The 16,321-nt window shown below is 43.2% G+C and overlaps 1 protein-coding gene across 1 annotated transcript; it reads right to left on the bottom strand.

Annotated features, from left to right (window-relative positions):
* Positions 1 to 2,928: 2,928 nt before the first annotated feature.
* On the bottom strand, positions 2,929 to 12,158 carry LOC308160804 (putative E3 ubiquitin-protein ligase HERC3; the record flags this gene model as incomplete). Its single annotated transcript, XM_080534741.1, has 12 exons — positions 2,929 to 3,033; positions 4,262 to 4,360; positions 7,453 to 7,619; positions 7,715 to 7,907; positions 9,951 to 10,027; positions 10,202 to 10,326; positions 10,472 to 10,602; positions 10,816 to 10,907; positions 11,167 to 11,388; positions 11,552 to 11,628; positions 11,732 to 11,843; positions 12,119 to 12,158. 12 exons carry the CDS (start codon positions 12,156 to 12,158, stop codon positions 2,929 to 2,931), a joined length of 1,440 nt encoding a protein of 479 aa, XP_080390867.1.
* Between the last annotated feature and the right edge of the window lie 4,163 nt (positions 12,159 to 16,321).

The raw sequence follows: 16,321 nt of genomic DNA, 5'->3' as shown, positions 1-16,321 counted from the left end.
TATTCAGAATTCTGTTAAAACAACAATATAATCAAAACACATCTATCCATCAGTTATAGCAAGAAAAAGTACTCTATGCTAGGGCCAGGGGCCATTGGCAGTCATAATGTTAAAAGATGGAAGAACAGATTTTAAAAATATATTTACAGTAGAGAAACTGTACAGGGGGGTAGAGATCTTAGGAGGGACAGTTAAGTTGTAGCCTGAAGAGAAGGGTCTTCAGTCTACAGAGGAAGATAGGTAGTGACTCTGCAGTCATGACAGCAGTGGGAAGCTCATTCCACCAGCGGGGCGCCAGGACAGTGAAAAGTTGTGACAGAGTAGCGTGACTGCACTGCATCCATGTAGAGGCTGCGGTGCCAGTCGGCCAGCAGAGGTGGAAGAGCGGAGTGATCAGGCAGGTGTTTGGGGAATGACCATTGCTTGCAAGTAGGGAGGGGTTGATTCTTTTGTTGCCCGGTAGGCGAGCACCAGTGTCTTGAATCTGATGCAAGCTGCTACCGGGAGCCAGTGAAGGGTGTGAAGGAGGGGGGTGACATGGGAGAATTTGGGGAGATTGAACATCAGATGGCAGCAGCATTCTGGATGAGTTGCAGAGGTCTGATGGCGGAGGCACGGAACCCGGCCAGGAGTGCATTGAAGTAGTCAAGGCGGGAGATCACAAGTGTCTGGACCAAGAGTTGTGCTGCTTCTCTGGTGAGGAATGGACATATCCTTCTGATGTTGTAGAGCAGCGGTTCCCAACCTATGGGCCGCGGCCCTCTAGTGGTCCTCGAGAGTACTGCAAGTGGGCCGCCAAATCATGGGCAAATTTTTTTTTTTATTGACGGTTTTTTTGTTACAAAAATGTTTTAATTTTAAAAAGATAAAAAATCTTGGATTGAACAGCCTTGATCGTATTGTGTGTGGTGTGCGCCGATATTTCCATCCGAAAAGAAGAAGTCAGCTCGCTTCTTGATTGGCTACATTCCATCCCCGTCACAATCGGACTCGCGAACAGGGTTGCCAGATGGGATCGACATTTTCCACCCTAACCACAGTCTAAAACCGCTAATTCCACCCCCCCAAAAAACGAGCCCATCTGGCAACCCGAGTCGGGAGTCGGGAGTTGCCCACACACATAAGGATGTTTGGTCGTAAATATTGAACACATACAACATTTACGATCTTGGTATTTGATCACCTGCTATATAAAACATTGCCGCTCGGCTTTAATGGTTTAACCGTTTTTTTTATGCCACGCTCCCTCTAGTTTTTGGTGAAATTACGTCGTTGTTTTGAGCGCTCCGCGCGCTAGGCCTGAGTGGGCCGCGAATACTGTAGAGATTTGTAAAGTGGGCCGTGAGTCCCAAAAGGTTGGGAACCGCTGTTGTAGAGGAAGAATCTGCAGGAGTGTGCTTTCGCTGTAATGTTCAGTTGTCACGGATCACCCAAAGGTTCTTGGCTGTCTGGGAGGAGGTCATCGTAGCGTTGTCTACTGTGATAGAGATGTCTTGGAGAGGGCAAGCTTTCCCAGGGAGGAAGAGCCAAAGAACCAATGTTGCTGAATTATCATTGTCTCCTTCTCATAGATATACAAATAATAGACTGATTGCATTGTTGCTCCATTCCACAGTAAGGAGGATAGATTATTATCAGCACTAGTGGTGCAAGACTAGACTGGATGTGTCCCAACTCCCAACAGTCCTCTATTCCTCGCTTCCTTCTGAAAACACATTGAAGATCTAAGAGTCCTTCCCTCAGCATCCTCTTACAATACGCTTTGAGAAGGAAGCAAAGAGAGGAATAGAATAAAGGATGCAAGGAATAGAATAAAGACAATTGGGACACTGCCCTTGACGATCACCTCTCTCAGCTCCTCCCATCGGTAGCTGTCGTCTCCATGCAGAAGGGTCATCAGCTCCTCAGGTAGATACATCCTCCACGCTTGTAATGGACAGCCCTGAAGGAAGCCTGTCCTGAAGTCCTCAAACTGACTCCTGACAGCCTTGTTGAACACAAAGTCAACGTACAAGTCCACATATTTCTGCCTGTGAACAACACAGAAGACGTGTTTACAGTATACATAAACGCTGCCTGTGTAGTAACCTAAGCATTATCTTGTTAATTCCAAACATTTCTACCATCACCTACCTGTTGACCTTGGTTACTGGGACCTCCCCTCCATTTGGAATCAGTGTCTGACCCTTCACCTTAGAAAGAAAATACATATTTTTACTATATCTGTCTGCTGTGGCTGTCTGAGTGCGTAAAACTACTGTGTACATGTAAGCATCAACTCTTACTGTGAAATCCAAATACAGCTCTTCTACAACCTCCTCTTCTTCCTTCAGCAGTTCTTGTAAGCCCCTGATTTAGAAAAAACAAATACATTGACTCGGGATGGGGGGCTAGCGGAGATTTTTTTATTGGCGGGCTCGAACACTTTCTGCAACAGTGCGAACAGTGCTGAAAAATTTGCTAAAAAGAAGGCGCTACAAATACTTTTGCTTATTTATGAAACTGTGGCGGGACACATCTGAGATTAATGGTAGGGCATCTTTCTAAAGCAACAAAGAGCAGTTGAAGAGAAAATAATTGTACCTTGCTTCAATTGGAGACAGCTCTTTCAGGTCATCCAATGTTGGATTCAAACCCAGGAGCTTCTTGAACAGGGCCAGAGGGAAGCAGACGTCCAGCAAACACTGGTTATACAGTGCCATCCCACAGAGCACTCCGAGCCAGTAGAAATCATCAGTCATATTGTAGTCCTTTGGATAGGGCACACGAATCAATGAAAAAAAAGCCAGTCAATATTTTCAGTATATAATTGTGGATATTTCTGTTGGTTCAAATGCTTTTAAATGTTGAGAAAAATGAGGGACTAGCGTTCATACAGAACCTACATTTGTAGATCTACATGTGAACCAGGCCAGACCAGAGTCCTCGTTAACATCCAGTATCTTTGTTTCTGATGAGTTCCTTCGCAAGGAGGGTGAAAAACTCCAATGACACACCGCCGTCATCCATACCATCTTCCAATTTGAACTTCACCTGGACATAGAAACAGGAGAGAGCATTTGAGTGGCTGAAACAAAATAAATACACACAACAACAACAACAACAACAACAACAACAACAACGATATTTGATTTACCCAATCAGGATGCTTGTTCCTCTTTTCTTCTTCTGTGGTTTTACAATTGCCCTCCTCTCATCATATTCCACATATTACAACACTCCATGTTTTCTTTTACCCTCCTTCTCTACCTCCTCCTCTTCTACCTCCTTCTCTACCTCATCCTCATCCTCGCACCTGTTTCTCTCACTTCTCGTCCCCCTGTCTCCTCTTCCTCCCACATCCCTTGCCCTGTTCTCCTTCTCATTATCTCCAGCACAATTACAAAAACATGTGACAGATTGTCTACGTTCTTTTTAATTTTATTTAATAAAAAAATAAATATATTATTACTTCTTAATAAATTCAGTCGTTTTCAAAAACTACAGCCACACACCCCCTGGATGGAAACTCATAGTTTCTGATTTATTTTGTTTACCCATGATTACATCATCGGGGATAATTTCCGTAGGACCTTTTCTCATATCTCTTTGACTGCAGAACATAGACAAGTACTGTTTCCACATATGTAGACACTGGTATGGTGCTGGAGATAATGAATATGTTGTTAAAATATTGTGAAGTGCCCCTTTAAAACAGGAATAACACATCTAACTAATGTTAACCTCTTCCCTCGCTAAGTATGTCCTGAGAGATAAAACAAATGTAGATTTTACAGATTGCCTCCAACCAGATCTTAGGTCTTGCTGCTTAATTTACATAATTCAAAAAGGAGAACACAAACCTTTAAAGGCATCATTGGGCAGCCAATGTTTACTCGTAGCCAATGAAAGGTATCACTCAGTACTGCCGTTCGACCCACTTCTAGTGTATTGTGAAGAAACACACTCTCGCTCTCCAGCAGGTAAACAGACTGAGATAAAGACATCACAACTTTGGTTTATGTTACTTTAATTAAGCCTAACTAATACATCAAAACTGCTCAGTGCAAAACGTTACCCCGTGCTGAAAAGGTGAAACGCTATTAGTTTGACAAAGGTTTCAATCATCATTAAGAGGTATCGGTATTAGATTCTTTGAATCTTGAATGTTAATCTGTTGACACAAACTATTATACATAATCAATAAATTGGTGTGAAAATTACAAATGATACGTAGTCATTAACTATGAATGGAATTTGTGGTATCAATTCAATTGCTTACGTTGAATCGTTTGAGTTTGATGAGTTCTGCCCTCCACAGTGCACATTTGTCCTCTGTGTCTAAGGTACAGGGATACTCCATCAGCAGAGATAGGGTGGCCTTAGACATGGGAGATACAATGAAATATGTTAGGGATCCATGATACTACAGGACTAAGACATATACACTATTTGTGATTGAAAGACAAAGTATACACCTGACTAGGGCTGCAGCTAACGATTATTTCGATAATCGATTAATCAGCCGATTTTTTTTCTCGGTTAATCGATTAAATCGATTACCAAAAAAAACGGAAAAAAGAATTGAAAAAAAGTACTTTTTTTTTTTTTTTTAAAGATTTATTTTGCAAATGTTATTTTATGTTTTCTAAATCAGCCAGGCCTATACATATACATGTGCAACATGAATAAGTATTAATAAAAAATAAAAAATAATATAAATAAAAAAGGCTTTGCTACATCAAATAGGTTTAACAACAGGCCATGGACTATGGCGGTAGATTGTTTCAATAAAGTAGTTGAACTCTAGCTCAATACATGCATTGTTTTAGGTCATAACTTTGCTTAATGTAAAGGTCAGTAACCCAAAGTGCAATATAGGCTACAGACAAGACACTAATGTTTTTATATAACAGATATGCTCCAAAACAATGCAATGTGTCCTCTCACTCCATACAATAGGCTAGGCTACAGTCAGTGTCTCACTCTAACTCACGGGTAGCTTGGTAGGCTACCACTAGCTAGCCTTTAGCTTATCACCTCTGCTCTACCACTGACGTTAGCCAGCTAGCTAAATACACTTGTCATGCAATATTGAATTCATGAATGCGAGCAAACACTCACTGGCTATCGCATTACATTACAGTCATTTAGCTGACGCTTCGCCAGAACTCACACTAACGCATTTGCATGGAGAGCAGGAGACCATGGAAGGGCTGAGCCCAGCAGGACTTATATAATAAAACAATAGGAAGTTAGCTGTAACCCTCCTCTATAGAAACATAGTTAGTGTAACCCTCCTCTATAGAAACATAGTTAGTGTAACCCTCCTCTATAGAAACATAGTTAGTGTAACCCTCCTCTATAGAAACATAGTTAGTGCTCTGGTTCTCAGCACAGCTACGCAGACTACAGCTGGACGAGCAGCGTAGTGACAGTCAGCTAGCGGCAGCAGCGAGCTAACCCTGCTAGCTAACTCACTAGCATGTCCTGACAGCAGACAGCAGACAGCTTCACTCTCAAGGCTTTTGAGTAGCATGATTTAAATGTAGCCGCTGCGCCGGTGTAGGTACCGGATTTTCCCACTTTTCCGGTTCCGGTCATAGGTTCTGTCCTTTCCGGCCATAGGTAGCGCTATGATTCGCGATGCCTACACCGGCCGCAAGACAGTGTGGCGTGCGTCAACAGGAAGTAGGTTTGTTATGGGAAAAAAAAAAGTTAAAAAAAAAAAAACCGATGAATCGATAATGGCATTCGTCGCCAACGAATTTCGTTATCGATTATTATCGATTTAATTGATTCGTTGTTGCAGCCCTACACCTGACAAAGATCTTTTGCGATCAACATCTGCTCAGCAATCTGGACCTTGTCATTGCATTCATACCACATCAAAATCCAATGGTATCCAAGGTCTAATCTTTGTATCTAAGTTTGGAGAGGTGGAAATGCTGTTAAGAAAGTATATGAAAGTATATACCTGACAAAGACCTTTTACCTCCGCACGCCAGACCGTTGCATTGGATTCATGACCCCACATAAATCCCAACATAATCATCTCAGCATTTAAATGTTGGATCTAAGTTTGGAGAGAGGTGGAAATGCTTAGTGAGCTGATATCAGGCTGTATAATGCAGGACCAAAATTCAAAACTGTTAAAACATGATTTGTTTTTACAACAAAACATATGAAATACACATGTACTACACATTTCATAATTGAAGTAAGGACCTGAGAAATGCTTAACCTGTTGACCTCACATTATCAACATATCATTCAAAGTTTCCCCTCGGCGGCACTGCATGTGCCTCGATCCACACTCTAGACAATTAGCAACACATTTGTCACACTTTTACTTAACATGTGCTTATATTATTGGATTCTCACTCAATTAAAGAGAGCTTGACATGCATATTATATAAGATATTAAGATATTAATATTAAGTATTGTGAGTATTACAGGTCTACAACTTCATGTATTTCAGTCATGTATTTGTAGGGAGTGATTAGACTTGTTAGCAGCCCCGTTGTATATGTGTGGTGGCCTGGGAAAACCCTTCACATGGTGGCATTTTGACATTTTCATTTTTAAATATTTCCATAAATTAGAAGTTCTCAGCTATTCATAACTGGTTTAATGACTGAGATAGCCCTTTATTTTAAAAAGTTATGAGCATTTTAATGTATCATGTCAAAAAAAGTGAAAGGTCATTACTACCCCTTTCTCCTCCGGGTCGGGGGAGGAGCCTATGCAGATCGGCCGGTCTCGTTTGTCTGCTTGTGATGCGGTGTTAGTCTGCTCGCCTCGTCGGTATGCGAGGGACAGATCCATTTGTGTGTCTTCTAGTTAAGATGTTATTACTTTATGCTTATTGTGAGCATCAGTAAACTGGCAATAACACAGGTGGAAGTATCGTCTCTCCTTTCGCTCATGTGTGCGTGCGTTGCTTAACTGAGAATGAGACACGTTCAACATGACGTTGTTTCGCTAGCAAACTACCCACCACAAAAACATAAAAATAAGTACTTTCTCTTTTGTTTTCTTAAAATGTTTATTCACCATAAGGTAGTATGGAGTTCAAAGTACTAGAATACCACATAATATCAAAATCGCCAAAATCGCAATTTCCATCTATTTTTGCTCTTTGCCACAAACGAACGCCAGCGACATCCGACGGGTTTTCCCAGGCCACCACACATATGTTGTGTCTATTGTTTGACTACACTTATGAGCTGACTATGGACTGACTAACAAGTTCAAGAATAAAACAAATCCTCAGGTCTGTATTGATGTACTCACAGTCTGAAAGAGAGAATTGACTTCTTTTTTTAGATGGAAAGTGTTGACTGCAATTCCTCCGGGTCTTTTACTGTTGACCTGCAGTGAAGAGAGGTCGTTAGGTCAGTATTAGGTCAGTAGTGGTCTGAAGTCAGTATTTCATGAGACCAGGTCAATGTTCTATGATCAACACTCACCACATAAAGCTTTTGTAGAGCCCCCAGAGTAATCTTCAGTGATTGTTTATGATCGTCATAATTCACTATTGTCTTGCACAGAATGGAGAACTCTTGCACTGACACAGAATGGAGAACTTTTACCACTGATCGGAAGAAGAAATACGGCAGACTCGACCACAGACCCTCTGTAGATGTAACGCAGGGTTTTACTGATATGAGAGCCATATAACAAGAGGAAAAGACAAGAGAGTAGAGGAGGGGAAATTGATGATGGTATTACCGAGGACCTGTAGCTTGTCAGGGTGCAGTCTGAAGATGGCGGCAGTGAAGGCTTTGGCGAGGTCTGTACCACGGTTGTGTTTGACCAGGACCCGCAGGAGCTCCGGGATGACCAGGTAGACCCTCAGGCCCTCCACCCCGATGGGCTCCTCACCCAGGGAGGGAAGCAGCATACGTTGGACGACCGCTTCAACCTAGCACCATGAGAGGGGAGTCGTATAGGTTAGTAGGCTACTTACTCAAAAGTCTTTGAACATGGAAAGGTCAAATAGTTGCAGAGGTATGTAAAGATGTCAGTATAGAATAAAACTACATTGTCCATCTCTGGGGTGGAAATGTGCCTTTGGTATTTGATGTGTATTCAGAAAGGCCTGGTAGAAGAATACCTCAGTCAGTATCATGTCATTTCTCGCCAGCTTCTGGAAGGCGAGACGAGCGAGAGACAAATCCAGGCCAGAACGCTTCAGTGAGGTTTGGTAATGTTTGTCCTGACTAGTGATGAAACCAAGAGAACGAATACTGAATATACACATAGATTATTTACGTTATGGAGAAATGTTCCTGGGGAGGTAGTGTGGTTTTACCTTTTGTCAAGGAAACTGCCATTTAGACATGACGCGGAGGAAAAGATCTCTGTGATTTCCCTGCAAATTAAAGTTTGAAGATGATTATTATTATTATTGCTGCTCAGTAAACAGACACACTGAAGGTTAGTAACCTTTGAAGTTTTCTGCAGTTGTTTTGTACACTGGTTGGTGAAAGTGTAGCCATGTCTGATCAAACAACCACATTACTTTTTTGTATCAATGTTACTTACCTCTAGGGGTGGGACGATTAGAAAATGTCATGTCACGATTATCGTGGGCAAAATAATCGCGATCCACGATATTATCGCGAGAATAAAAAAAAAATTTAAAAAAAAAAAAAAAAAAAAAAACTTTAGAATGCCAATAAAACACACTGTAATCACTTTAACTTATATTTTGTTGTATTTTTATATCAATGACAATAAAGACCATTCATTCATTCATTCATTCATAATTCATTACTTCTATTATATACTTTTAATTCATTACTTCAACCATGTCATTATTTTGTTCACTTTTGCACAAGCTGTAATCAAAGATGCTCTGTCTACTTAATGTTAATTCACTGTATGATTTGTTTTTCACGGAGACTATTCTAACGAATTCTATGACATTGAAAATTATTTTTGACTGGATAGGATGCCGTGGCCACACACACCCGTAGTCTATCCGTATCCATTCATTTCAATCCATTTGAGAGCTAGATAAGGACACTTTCGTGACATGAGCTGGGCATGTATACAGTAGGATAGCCTGCACGTTCACACATAGGGCTTTCACACCGGCAGTTCCGAACGCCGGTTCGCGTTCGCGTGTCTGGCGAATGAGCCCGCGTTCGGAACTGCCGGTGTGTAAGCCCTATCAGTGCATCATGATTCATGTTGCTAACGAGCATTCAGATGAATGTCACAGTCACATGTTAACTAACTAGTAAAGCCAGGCTCATTTTACCTGGAGTTCAGAGTACAACGCAGGGTGACGGTCACGGAGGTGCACATGCAAATTGGACGTGTTTGCCCTCGGGGCAGACACTTTCCTCCGGCAAGTTCGGCATGTTGGCTCTTCATCCTGGCGTTCTTGACTTGTGAAGCCAAAGTACTTCCACACATCAGATTTCACTTTTTTATTCGGAGGATACAATGGACACGGGGCCGATGCAGCCATGGTGTATGCTAGCATACTAGTGACTGACTGACAACGCTGACTTGACAGTCACGTGCAGGCTGAACAATCCCGCGAGACAAATTTCTGTGAGGATATTCGCGCGCGGCTCATGTGAGAAATCAAAATTATATTACTATGTATTTATAACATACGATTATGACGATTATTCAACTAATTAAAATTCTCCACGATAAAGTTATCGCGTGTGTTTTTATCGCGATTAACGATAATCACGATAATCGTCCCATCCCTACTTACCTCTTTATCTCCCTCCATGATTTAGAATCATATTCCATTTGAGATCCATTTGAGATCCATTTGTCAATGGTTTCATCATCTAATGATTGTGTCACTTTGCTAAGACTTGAACAAGGGTTATTAAACCCTTTTTCAGACTCCTGTAATGACAATTGTGAACAAACACCTTATTAAAGCAATATACATTTCTCTAGGACTTAATAAAGAAAAGCTTAAATGTACCAATACCTGAGCTAATGAGCACAGTGCGAAGGAATGATGTCCTCCAGCGAGGATTTTCTCAATGTTCTGATCTTCTATGTGGTCTGACAGGTTGATCAAACATTAGACATTATTACATTTGTTACCTTTCCCGACTCTGCCTCCTGATCTTTAGTCGGGACGGCTCAGGGGAGCTTTCTATTTCCCCAACACATTGTATAAACACTTCCAGTTAGCATGTCAAGTTTCAGAAAGGCTTAAACTGAACTGTTACCTACCCTGTAGTTGTTGAACTGGCAGAGGAACCGCCTGATCTATCTTCACTCCATTTCCCAGCTGCCCTTGCTCTCCACGGCCAAACGAGTAGATCTTTTTGGAGTTCACCAGCGCTAATGTGTGATGTCTGAAGTTAAAGAAATTATAGCAATATGATTCAATAATCATATGCTAAGATATAATAGCTAAACAGCAGTAGTATTTTCATTTACACTAATGTTTATGACACAATACGATGTGATTGTGAGGACTGTGTAGGATTGTGGGCCTACCTTCCACAGGCTATCTGAGTCACCTTTGACCCCCAGAGTTCCGCCACCAGTCGGGGTCGTAGTTCGTCTCTGAGAGAGTTGTGGCCAAGCTGTCCATAACATCCTGAGCCAAATGTAAACACTACACCTCCCTAGAAAAGCAGACAATTGAGACAGTTATCTACCATAGTAGTGTCTCTCTTCTTACTATTGATGTCACTGTATCTATCATCTATGAAGTGAGTCATAAACTACTATAGCCTAGAGATATGCTATGAATATGTATTGGGGGGGGCGTTTGCTATGACTTGAATGAAGAATACAGAAGTGTGGTGGAAGCTATTGTTGAGTCAGATAAGTCTCACCTTTGTCAAAACGGCAGTATGGCCCTCCCCACAGGAAATGACAACAGTCTTCTTCAGATTCAGACAATCAACAGGAGCTGGGTCATGTCTGTCTATAGGAAATGGATTTAGAATGTATTGATAATAATATAAATATTATTGTCAATACACAATATTGACTTGGGGGTGAATGGGTAAGTTTACTGAGATATTTAGCACCAAGGTCATCTTTGCATCCATTGCCTAAATGGGCTTATCTTGGAGATGATCTTGGTGCTCCAAAGCTTTCGGGAAACCCTAGACCAGATCATGCTTCTAGCAATCCCATACAACTGATAAAGTGAGTCACTAATCTGCGTGTGTATTCTCTACCTGTTATGTCCCCTAGCCCCAGCTGACCGGCGCTGTTCTTTCCCCAGCTGAACACGGCTCCGGAGAGGGACAGGGCGAAGCTGTGGTCCCCCCCAGCAGTGATCTGAGCCAAGGGGATCCCAGAGAGGGACTTGAGGAGCTGGGGGGTCAGGGTGCTGGGCATGCCCTTCCTCAAACCCAGCTGACCGCTCGAGTTCTGGCCCCACGTGAACACATGACCATCTGAACAGAAAATCGAAGGTACAAGAAAATGAAAATGCACAGGACACTTTTATATGCATTGTTAGTTTATATCGGCAGGTGATACATTTTTATAGTTGATAATATGATTATAATATGCTATATGCTATAATATGATTGTAACCTGATGTCAGTGGTTATTTACCTTGGGTTAGTGCTATTGAATGCTGGTTTCCACACGCCACCTGAGTTACCCTTCCTTTCTGTAAGTTATCTATGGGTCTGAGACAATAACACAGCAATAACAAGGAATATATTAACATTAAGCATGAACATTATGTGCTAATACTATTGGCAATTGTAACAAATTATGTAAAAAACCCACCTGGGAACATTGGATTTGTTGAGAGAGTGAACTCTGCCCTCTTCTGACAGTAGAACAACATAAGAATCCCCGCAACTCGCAGTCTGTATCCGCTGCTTACAGTCTACGCTCTCTGCGTACATAACATGCACATTTAAGGGGGGTATTCCGTATACGTTGATAAAGGAAAATCTATGCTTATTCTTGATAAATCTCGCTAGATTTTCCTTTAGCGACAATGATGGAATACCCCCCAGGTAAGGATTGGGGGATAATCAGTGACTTAATACAATTAATAATAATAAAATCGTCAACACGCTCTGTGCACATGAACTGTGTATAATTATTAGTTCAAGAAATGTTTTGGTAATAAATTGAAGGAAAAAAAAACATGTGAAAGGAGCTTACTCAGTCGTCCAGTTCTCTTGATGCCTTGGTCCTCTTGCATCCGAGCGACGGACACTTTCCCGTCATTTCTGATAAACGTGACTACTGAGTTACCGGCGCACAGACCCCTGAGTTGAGATGTCAAACGTGTGAAATGAACGCTGTCAGTGTCCGTCTTATCTAAACCATTTGGTTTTACTAAACCAAAGCCATAACGCGTGTTCTCTCCCCATGAAAACATTTTAAGCGGATCCAACTACTCGGTGAAACTGAGAACAGGACCACTGACTGTTCGCGTAACACCCTCTAAATGCCAACCAAGCCAGAAACGAAAACGAAACTAAACTCTTTTGTTTTTGGCCGAATAGAAACTATGAATTCTCATTCATGTCCAGGCTAGCTAAATTTATTTGGCCGGCTCGGGCCAAAACTACCGCGAAACTGAGACGGCGGTCTGGTGCTGCGTGCGTGCCTGCGTGACCCCTGACCCCCCCCCCCCTTCTCTCTGTTGATTGGGCCAGCCCAGTGTCTGTATAGAAAATGTACCAATGGGCCGCTGTCCCCGATTTATGGGCCGTTCGATGGTAGCTTTCGGCCGGGCCGGCTGGTAAAAAATAAATAATAATAATATTTTGCCGGCCGGCTCGACCCAAAACTACCGCGGCCCACGGCTGGTAAAAAAATAATAATTATAATAATATTTTGCCGGCCGGCTCGGCCCAAAACTACCGCGGCCCACCGGGCAAATGCCCGGTATGCCAGATGGCCAGTCCAGCCCTGGTTACGACGAGGGAGTACAACGAGACAGAGAGCGACAACTAGACGACCACCAGACGAAAACCTGCCGAGTACCAGAGGGACCTGCGACGTTGGAACGAGAGAACACCTGATACACGCCAGGCGCCGAGCTGTGGTCCCGAGCAGAGGGACGACTGGCCACCAACGGAGCTGTCCGTGTCTGACCACTGGGGGTTGTGATTCCAGAGGCCTGTTGGGAAACTTGGGAGGGTGCAGCCAGCGCCCTTCCCAAAGTTAAGTGACTTTTTGTTTGCTTACTTTGGAGGTTGAGGGCTAAACCTACTGTCTAGTGTAACGATGGTCAAACAGCCAAACTTCTTTCATTCAATTCTTTTATTTGACCTGCAGAGAAGACATATAAAACACAATTCTTCTCTGTTCTGCAACTCTTGTGAATCCATGAAGATGGCGGCCATGTTCTAGTCCCACCGTCTATGTATATTTCACGTCAGGATAATTTGTTTACAGAACGAACACAAATTTCCCTCAAACATTACAAATAACAATTACAAACAACATGTGGAGCGACATACCTGCAGAGAAGACATATAAAACACAATTCTTCTCTGTTCTGCAACTCTTGTGAATCTGCGCGTTCAAAATAACATACAATAAATGTTCTGTTTCACATCATCACAATACATGTAAAAACAAACAGCACAGTACTACACCAACATTTTCACCCTACATTACAAGATTCTCCATACAAACAACAAAACACGAGGAGCATTTTACATAGCGCACATACCCATGAAGATGGCGGCCATGTTCTAGTACCACCGTAAGTACGGCAACAAGAGAAGGACAAAAGAACGCGCAGACCTGCAGTACACCCAAACTCCAATGGGGGGGCTCCAACAACAACCAGGGCTGCTCAAGCACGGCGAAACTCATCTACATTCACCACAACTAAACATACATTCCCAACTCTGTTACACCCACCTCCCCTGAATTTCGCCAACCTTGAGCAGCAACTATACATTTAAATACTACTTTTTACTTTTTACACTATTACATAGGGCCGCCAAAGGACAGGACAGCCAACTTGAAAAGTATCCTATAAGGATGATGTGGAAAGAGAGGTAAACTACCTCTCCAACCAACTACTGGCGGTAGGATGCGTTCTACACCCCACAAGACCCTATTTTTTTTCTTTTTTCTGTGTATTACTAGCCTTCAAGAGGCCACAACCTCTTATGAAACAATCAGAATACCGAACAAACCTATATGTCATAGGATGTCAGTGTGCACAGTGTATACATGCACTGAACTGAGCTTCGGCTTATCTAACTGTGGAAAGCCTGGAACACTGACCTACAAACAGCTCGAATGTTTGACTTAGTGTCTTGGATAATGTCTTGTCCTGACATAGTATAAATCAATCTGTCAACTGGTTTGATAAGGCGACCAAACTTGGACTTGACCTGTGTGACTGTACTAGGATGTTCACACTGTGTAACAGAAGCTAGAGTGTCAGTACGCTGTGTGTCACTAGCATCATCTGTCTGATTTGTGTTACCAGAAACATCAGTACAATCATCAGCGCTAACCACAAATCTAGAATCAGAGTTAATGGACTGATCTACCATTTGCTCCTCAGCCATCTGCTCGGGGACCCTCTGAGGGGCAAACGAGACTGAAGACACTACAGTGTTAGTAGCCTCTGTCCGTGAGTGGTCAGGGAATGGTAACTGGGTGACCCACTCTAGGGTTCTTCCCTTGGGATCCTTGGGCTCTGGAACAGTCAAGGGAACATCCCTCTCCCGAACAGCTCTTCCCCCATACTCCATGTCTTCAACCTCCCCTCCCTCACTCCCAGGACAGGAATCCACTCTCTCCGACCCGAACGCGGTTCCTCTACTCACTTCCCCAGGCAAGGAATCCTGTTCCACTTCCGACACGGACATGTCACTTGGCTCATTTGATGTATGAACAGCAGACAGGGATGAAACTGGGTCAGAGATCACACTCGTATCATACACCGGCAGAAAGTTCACCAACAACAATAGATTACGGTGGACTACCTTCTCTCGTCCAGTGACAGTGTCTTGTATCCTGTATGTGTGAGTCTCAGAGTTCCTATCCACCACAGTGTATACAGTAGACTCCCAATGGTCAGCCACCTTTCTCTTTCCTCTCTCTCTCTTGTTCGCCAACAGCACACGGTCTCCGACATCAATGGTGGGCCCTTTCACTCGTCTGTTGTAGAGCTCTGTGTGACGGTGCTGTTCTTTTATGACATGTTCCTGGGCTATGACCATAGCTTCTCTCAGATCCTTCGTGAGAGACATCACATACTTGTCGTAGCTGACCACAGCTGGATCATTCAGGACTGTCCGGAAGAGTATATCGACAGGGAGACGAGGAGTACGCCCGAACATCAGATAGAAAGGTGCATAGCCAGTTGACTCATGCGCTGTGCTATTGTACATGAACGTCAGAGTTTGCAAACGCCTCGGACAGTTGATTTTTGCCTCTGGTTCAAGCGCTCGGATCATGTTACCGAGAGTTCTATTGAAACGTTCCACACTACCGTTACCCATCGGGTGATACGGGGTTGTGTGCGACTTTCTGACACCGGAGACTCTGAGCAGCTCACTCACTAGTTGACTCTCGAAGCTAGCTCCCTGGTCGCTATGGATACGTTCTGGGAACCCAAAGACGCAGAAGAACTTGTCCCATAGAACTCTCGCCACCTGTTTGGCTGACTGATCTTTGCAGGGGAATGCCTGGGCCATTCTTGTAAAATGGTCAGTAACAACTAACACATCAACTGACTTGTTCCTTGAGTCCTCCGCTGACCAGAAATCAATGCAAACCAGCTGAAGTGGCCTGGTTGATGTGATACTCTGCAAAGGCGCCCTCACAGCAGGTTCAACAGTCTTACTGACAATACACCGCTGGCAGTTACGGACGTAGTCTCTTACGTCTCTGTCGAGGTTGAGCCAGAAGAACCTCTGTCTGGCCAAGCCAAGACTCCTGAACTGACCTTGATGGCCGGCATGGTCATGAACACCTCTCAGAACTTCAACTTTCTTAGACTCAGGAACCACATACTGGCGGCGTTTTGACTTCACGACTTGATCCCTCGAGACTCTGTAGAGTATCCCATTGCTCACAACAAGTTTCTCCCAGTGCTTCAGGTACCTCATGACTGTGACTGATTCCTTATCTCTCTCTCTCCTGGAGGGTCTCCGATGTCTCTCCACATAGTACAAGACTCGAGAGAGAGTTCTGTCTCTGAGCTGTTCATCCCGGAGTTCCTTCTCACTGTAAGCAGGAAGTGAGTCCTGACCACCTGGGACTAACTGAGGCAAATGGTGCAAGACTGCTACAGCACGCGTTCTTGCTCCGACCTCCCACAGATCGTCATATGACTGTAGAACAACAGACACTTCATCCATCTCCATAGACTGAGCGTGGACA

Source organism: Nansenia antarctica, assembly GCF_963989245.1.
Source record: "Nansenia antarctica genome assembly, chromosome: 6".
Lineage (NCBI taxonomy): Eukaryota > Metazoa > Chordata > Actinopteri > Argentiniformes > Microstomatidae > Nansenia > Nansenia antarctica.
Note: the sequence above shows the minus strand (reverse complement) of the source record. Positions and strands in the feature narration are given on the sequence as shown.